A 7,161-nucleotide genomic window follows, 5' to 3' on the forward strand; every position below is an offset into this window, starting at 1 on the left:
GTGTGTATATATATATATATATAGTGTGTGTGTATTTTTAAAGTTTCTGTTGTCACTGTTATGAAAGTGTTTTATTAATGTATTTTAAAGTTTCCATGTAACCACATTTCCCCTTACCAACTGCTTATCATAATGGGTTATAATTAATGCATTGTTTTATCCTATTTAGCCTTTGGTGTTGAACTCCAGCAGGGTTCATGGGCCGTTAAGTTTTATGACTCTATAATGATAGAACGTCTTCTTAAAGCCTAAGTGACCTTCAAATAGCTGAAAGATTTGTTTAGATTCTCTGCTCTCAAAGAATAAATAATACATCCATTCACTCAATAGGGGGATTTACTTGGGCAAATCAAACATGTAAGAGAGAATTATCGACATGTTCATCATCTGTTCGATATCACATAGATGAAATGGGTGCTAAATACCATGTATAAACTTGACAAAGTAGGTAAACAATTAATTAGAATAGGTATTGCTTCTGTCACAAATTTTAATTGAATTTAGCACATTCAAGATTAGTTCAATGAAACAACATTTTCATATTTTATCCTCTGACAATGGCATTATTCGAAACCTAGCTCATATACAAATATTATAAGTTGTTCTAACACTGCAGCTCTATGTGCAAGGACAGAGAACTGTATGAATTGATTTATTAGTATGCTTTTTTTTTTGACTAAGACAGAAAACAACATGTCATCATGTGGTGGCAAACAGAATAATGGCCCCAGAAAGATGTCCACATCCTAATCCCTGGAACCTATTAATATGTTACCTTCCGTGGCATAAGAGACTTGAAGATGTCATTAAGTTAAAGATCTTGAGATGAAAAGATTGTCCTGAGTTATTTGGGTAGGCAGAATATACACAGAAGTCATTATGAAAGGAAGGCAAGAGCATCACAGAAGGAGATCTGAGGATAGAAGCATAATCCAGAGGACAGAAAATTGAAAGTACTGTCGTAGGAAAAACCAGGTTCTTGTCATATTACAGGAATGATTAGGCTTACAGACAATTTGTAGGGTGGGGGGGGGTGTATAATTTATTGGGCAAAAAAGAAAAAGGAAAAATACAACACAGAAAAGTGAGATGAAGTCCTGCTAACGGGCTGTCCATTTCACTGATTGAATCCCAGGTTACCTCACAAGAACAGCAGGGGCCAGGCTCCCCCAGTCCCTGCAAATAGCATGAACTTTCATCACTCCACCCCATTCTCTCAGTGCAAAGGCCATTTAGAAATTATCCAGGGACCCCTTTATACTTGGCTGTCTCATTCCCCGCTCTAAAGAAGTACATCTAACTGCCATTATAAGGATTAGAATAAGGATGAAGACCAGTCTTAACTGCTTCCTGCTGACAGGGGGCGCTGTTTTGAGAAAACGGCAGTCAGATCTCCCTCAGAGGTCTATTTAAGGATCCCTGGCAGAGGGGGCCATCATCCAAGGCTCCCGTTGCATGACCATTTGGAGTTTGATGGCCTGAACACAAGAACAGATAAACTGGGTTATCTGAAAACATGTATCAAAATGAAACAAGGGACGGTAAGGATAGCTCAAAAATCCTGATGCCTTTCACCAGTTTGCATGAGGAGAGGGAGGCCAAAAGCCCAACTGGTTAATAAAAAACTTTTACCCCTTTGCCAGCATGTCAGGCTTCTGGTTCCCTTCCCCCGAGCCAACCAGTTTAAGGTTTGGGAAATTAACTTTTCCCATTTTGGAGGATACATTCAAGGGGAGTGTCCCATAATATGGAGACACAATGACCTATCAGTGAAGAGAGGACAGAGAAGCAGAAAAAAAAAGGAGGCACTTTTAAAAGGGGTCCCAGGGGTTCAGGATGCATTCAAAAGGGGTACAGACTGAAGATGGATGGCTACTCATCTAGAAAAAGGGGAGTGGGAATCCCTGGTTCACTTCTCTTCCTTGCAAATACGCAGGGTATGTGAGGGAGGGAAAGTGAAGCAGTCCTCTTTCTAACCTCTGTTCTTGTATCCCTGAGTCCCAGTGACCATGACAGGGTGCTACTCATGGGTGCCTGAACAGCCTGCCCCCATGAACCAGAGAGGGCCTAGAGAATAGGAATCATCTGCTCTCACCTATACCTCTGTCTCCCCTACTGTCAGTAGCTTCGGAGTTCCCTAGACTTCATTTATGTCATGGATACTAGCATGACCTTTATCCATGAAACAGGAAGCTTGGCTTAATTGGCAGGAATTAGCCATGCTCACCTGTGCTGTGCCTTTTAATCTGTTATTCTCTGCCTCTGGATCCTTTAGATCCAGTTTTCTTTCTTAGGACTTTGACCTGAAGCTTAAAATTGAGTTTGGAGGTTCTCAGTGTCTCAGTGGGGTTCCATGGACTCATCATAAACTAAATGCTAAGATGAAGCTGCAGAATTGAGTCCTGTCCTCCAACAACGGAGAGAAAAGGATGCATTGTGACATGCTCAGATAACTAGTCGCTATACTTTTGCTTGCTAAGATTTGAGTGCTTGGTGCTTGATTTTGATTAGCTCTATTGGTCTTACTTTCCCAAAACGGAAACCTCCAGGTGATGAGCATTCTGTTTATTCTCATCACCTGGCAGGATTTGCAGGCTAACTGCTCAGAACTATAAATTTGATCCCGATTTCTGCATTAGCCATCCCTTTTCTTCCTTCTGAGCTGCAGCTGGAGATTGCTGGTGGATTCACAGGAACGAGCAGGGTTAGTCTAATATGTAGGCAAAAACTTAAAAACAACTAATGGGTTTAGAACTTAATGACAAATATATGATAAGTTTTGAGACATAATTTCTCTCTCTCCAGTCTTCATTTTTGTTAAAAAAAAAAAAAAATCATACTAGGACTGAGTTATTTGCAAAATAGGCTTTAGTCTTCTACTTGGCCTGATTATTTGCATAAAGTGCCGTAAGAATAGCTATTTCTACATGAGCATTTTAAATTGGCTTTGATAAAACTCGGCTCCACAAGGAATCTCAGATAAGACCTTTTAAAGCCGAGTCCAGTCATGGGTTTGTATCCTCGAATACCTGGGAGTTGGGTGATCTTCTCCTCTTAAGGTCCCAAGATAAACTTGGAGCTCCTGGGCCTATTACAAATTGACATTCTTTACTGACTACAGGTCAAGAATTCTGTACAGGGACTGTGTAGAAAAGGCTATGAGTCCAGTTCCCCCAAGGGACTTTTATCCCATTTGCCTGTCAGGCTTGACTCCTTAAAGGGAAGCATACCCTTCTAGTCAAAGCCTTGGTAAAACAACTAGTTTCTCCAATTGCATCCTTCTCGCACTGATGCAAAGAACTCTATTGCCACAAGTTAAGAATATTCACACATAGTTTCCCAATTCTAGAGGAACCAGGCAGAGAGAAACAAACATGCTCCAAATTTTGTTCAGAGGAATATACTTTACTCAATTATTAAAGGCCGTAAATAGTTCAAAATAAGTAAATAAGTTCCTTGACTCTGAAAAACAGCAAGGATCAGCATTATTCCAAGCAAAAGTCAAAAAGATTGCTTAGCTTTCCGAGTTTAGTCCATTTTGTTAACTCTTGTTCTACTTCATATTCATCAACATTTTAGCTCTTCATGAGTCCTGTATAGTTCTCCTTTATTTTAAAGTCACAATCTCCAAAGTTATCAGAAACCTGTATTTGAAAGCACCTGTCAGAATTCTATAGCTTATTAAAAATCATTTTGAAAAGGATTAAAATAAGACAACAATTGCCTGTGAGTAACAAAATGTCCAGGGTAGTTACAGTTAGAAACACAATTGACAAAGAAGTTTGGTTATCTCTGTGGTTTACAATAACTTAACCTTAATTATGATTGACAGCATAGATTTTAGACATTAGAATTTTAGAAATCGTATACAATTTTGGAACATATATTGGTATTATTCATCAAAATATAAAGTAAGGAATATTGAACACCATTTTGGTAACCCCATGTACCTAAACATGTCAAATAATCCTGTTCACTCTCTTTTCTGGTATTCCAAGGGACCTTCTGAAGTATCTGAAAAGCCAGGTGTCATGAAAGATAATTTTGAACCTGAAGTTTGATTTGGGGAAGCCTGTTAAATATATTAAACATATGAAACATTTAATGTTATGACACAGAATTCCAGGTTATCATAAATTATTTTACCACGATGATGACTCAGAAACTTAAAAAACTAAAACCTTTTATAACCCTTTATCAATTATGCTAAAGATCAGATTAGTGCCTGAGGAGCACCTTGTTCTGCTTTCATTTCAATGTTCAATTTACAGAAAAACCATATAATTATAATACCTTTTTGAAGTCAGGCAATATGTTAAAACATAGAATTTTTGTAAGGTTAATGTTTACAATCCCTCCACCACTTCTTTAAACTTTTAGCTTTGTCTTACCTAATGTAAAACAATCCACTAACCCTAGGCCAGAATTTACATTTTTATGCCTTCTTATAACCTTTTACTGAAAACACATTTTACCATTCTTACACACCTCACATGTAAATCTATTTCCAGTAGTCCCAATTACATATCATAATGGTAGCGTTTAGCAATTTTTAACTGTAATGTAAAGCTTGGTAAGTTGTTTTGATTACGTGCTAGGTGCAGCCAAGGTTTGACTCCTTCCAGCATAATTAGGGGTGTGGTTAATTCCATATGTCCCCAGGCCTTACGGAGTTGAACAGTTCTCAAAAGCCAATAAGCAGTACCTGAAAACACTTAGCAAACTTTGCATCTCATCTGCATAATTTAGTTCGCCTATTTACATTTTGATGACATCTGCTTTTTACCAATAATCTTTAAGGCTGTTTTTATTTTTTCTCAACGGTTTAAGTCACATGAACTGAAAGGTACCACAGCTTTTATCTTCACTTTAAAAAATATTTGATCCAAGTGCTTATCTTCCTTTAGGCCAATGAATTAGAGCTCTTTTTATAGACATCATACACACAACACATATATAACCACACAGACAGGCAGAAGAAAACACAGTTGCCATAAGATCTTTCATCACGGGTGGAGGGATTTATCTGCTTTTATCTCCCCAGGTTTCATAAGGAAACCAATGGGCTGTCCCCTGTCATGTGTGCATTAAAAGTGGCAAGACAAAATCAAGTAAAATAATTCCGTCGAGTGAAAAAAAACCAAAAACACAACAAAAAAAACACAACTTTTTCCAGCAAAACAAGGCCCCAAAATAGGATAACATAAAGGCCTTAAAACACCAAATGGCGGATGACGCCGGTGCAGTGGAGGGGCCCGGAGGCCCTGGTGGCCCTGGGATGGGGAACCGCGGTGGCTTCCACGGAGGTTTCGGCAGTGGCATCCAGGGCCGGGGTCACGGCCGTGGACGGGGCCGGGGTCGCGGCCGCGGAGCTCGCGGAGGCAAGGCCGAGGATAAGGAGTGGATGCCCGTCACCAAGCTGGGCCGCTTGGTCAAGGACATGAAGATCAAGTCCCTGCAGGAGATCTACCTCTTCTCCCTGCCCATTAAGGAATCTGAGATCATTGACTTTTTCTTGGGGGCCTCTCTCAAAGACGAGGTTTTGAAGATTATGCCGGTGCAGAAGCAGACCCGTGCTGGCCAGCGCTCCAGGTTCAAGGCGTGTGTTGCTATCGGGGACTACAGTGGCCACGTCGGCCTGGGTGTTAAGTGCTCCAAGGAGGTGGCCACCGCCATCCGTGGGGCCATCATCCTGGCCAAACTCTCCATTGTCCCGGTGCGCAGAGGCTACTGAGGGAACAAGATCGGCAAGCCCCACACCGTCCCTTGCAAGGTGACAGGCCGCTGCGGCTCTGTGCTGGTGCGCCTCATCCCTGCACCCAGGGGCACTGGCATCGTCTCAGCGCCTGTGCCCAAGAAGCTGCTCATGAGGGCTGGTATTGATGACTGCTACACCTCAGCCCGGGGCTGCACTGCCACCCTGGCCAACTTCGCCAAGGCCACCTTTGATGCCATCTCTAAGACCTACAGCTACCTGACCCCTGACCTCTGGAAGGAGACTGTGTTTACCAAGTCTCCCTATCAGGAATTCACTGACCACCTTGTCAAGACCCACACCAGAGTCTCCGTGCAGCGGACCCAGGCTCCAGCTGTGGCTACAACATAGGCTTTTTATACAAGAAAAATAAAGTGAATTAAGCCTGTTAAAAAAAAAGTAAAAAAATAAAGGCCTTATAAATATAACTTGGATATCCACTTTTAATTAAGCCAAGCACTCCTTAAGAAAATCCTTTTAACTCCCTTCTTATCTGACTTAGCCACACTATGCAGCCAGTATTTCTGGCTTTCAAACTTTACTAAAGGCTCAGAGAAAGGAAAAATCCAAGGTGGTTCGTTGAGGGGATGGGAATCAACTGATGGCAGAAGGTCATGCAGATATCAAACCAGAAAGGCCTCATTCCCTAAGCCACGGGGAATCTGGGCCATAAGGAGAAAGGGAGATAGAAGAAAACGCAGTTGCCATACAAAGCCTTGCTATGGGTTTATAGGCCACACCCCCAAGGAGCTAAAACAAGATGGAGGCCTGCCCGAAAGTTTGCTATGAACCATACAGAAAGACATGCAAAGCGCACTAGATTGGCACAGCTTAAGATCAGCCTCACAAGTCCTTTCTGACAATGAAAACTCAACAGAAAATATAAACAGTGATCTCCATCATTCCTGGCCCAGCAAAGCATCTTCCATAAAAAACAAACAAACAAAAATTACCTCACTTAAAAGTTAACTGCTGACAGGGTGGAGAAGAAAAAAGGATGCCTGGGGAAGAACCTGTTACTCTTAGGCAAATAGTTCCTCCACCCTGGAGAGAAGCTTAATTGCTGGAGGATGGAGCTGGACTCCCTGGCCAGGGGAGGTGGAGACTCTGGGGACACATGATACGGAATGCCAGCCAGCCTGCCACTGGGCACCCTCGGGCTGTGAACCCCAGTCCTGGCCAGGAAGGGAGCAGGGAAACTGTGCGGGCCTGCAGTGCTTGGGGTGAGGTGGTGTGCAGTTTTCCCTACCCTCAGAGGTCCAAGAAGAAAAAGGCTTAGAAGCAAAAGGAAAAAAATAAGTTTTTTGATTTGCATGATACTCACTCACCCTTCCTCAAGCCCCATGTTCTAGGCACCAAACATGTTTTAGAAAAAAACGGGGTTCTTGTCACACGACAAGGAAAGA

At 41.9% G+C, this 7,161-nt stretch overlaps 1 protein-coding gene across 1 annotated transcript; it reads left to right on the plus strand.

Annotated features, from left to right (window-relative positions):
• Positions 1-5,221: 5,221 nt before the first annotated feature.
• LOC105516169 (40S ribosomal protein S2-like) lies at positions 5,222-6,143 on the plus strand. Its single transcript, XM_011948253.1, has 2 exons — positions 5,222-5,599; positions 5,774-6,143. Exons 1-2 carry the CDS (start codon positions 5,225-5,227, stop codon positions 6,104-6,106), a joined length of 708 nt encoding a protein of 235 aa, XP_011803643.1. The 5' UTR covers positions 5,222-5,224; the 3' UTR covers positions 6,107-6,143.
• Positions 6,144-7,161: the final 1,018 nt, after the last annotated feature.

Source organism: Colobus angolensis, unplaced genomic scaffold, assembly GCF_000951035.1.
Source record: "Colobus angolensis palliatus isolate OR3802 unplaced genomic scaffold, Cang.pa_1.0 Scaffold277, whole genome shotgun sequence".
Taxonomy (NCBI): domain Eukaryota; kingdom Metazoa; phylum Chordata; class Mammalia; order Primates; family Cercopithecidae; genus Colobus; species Colobus angolensis.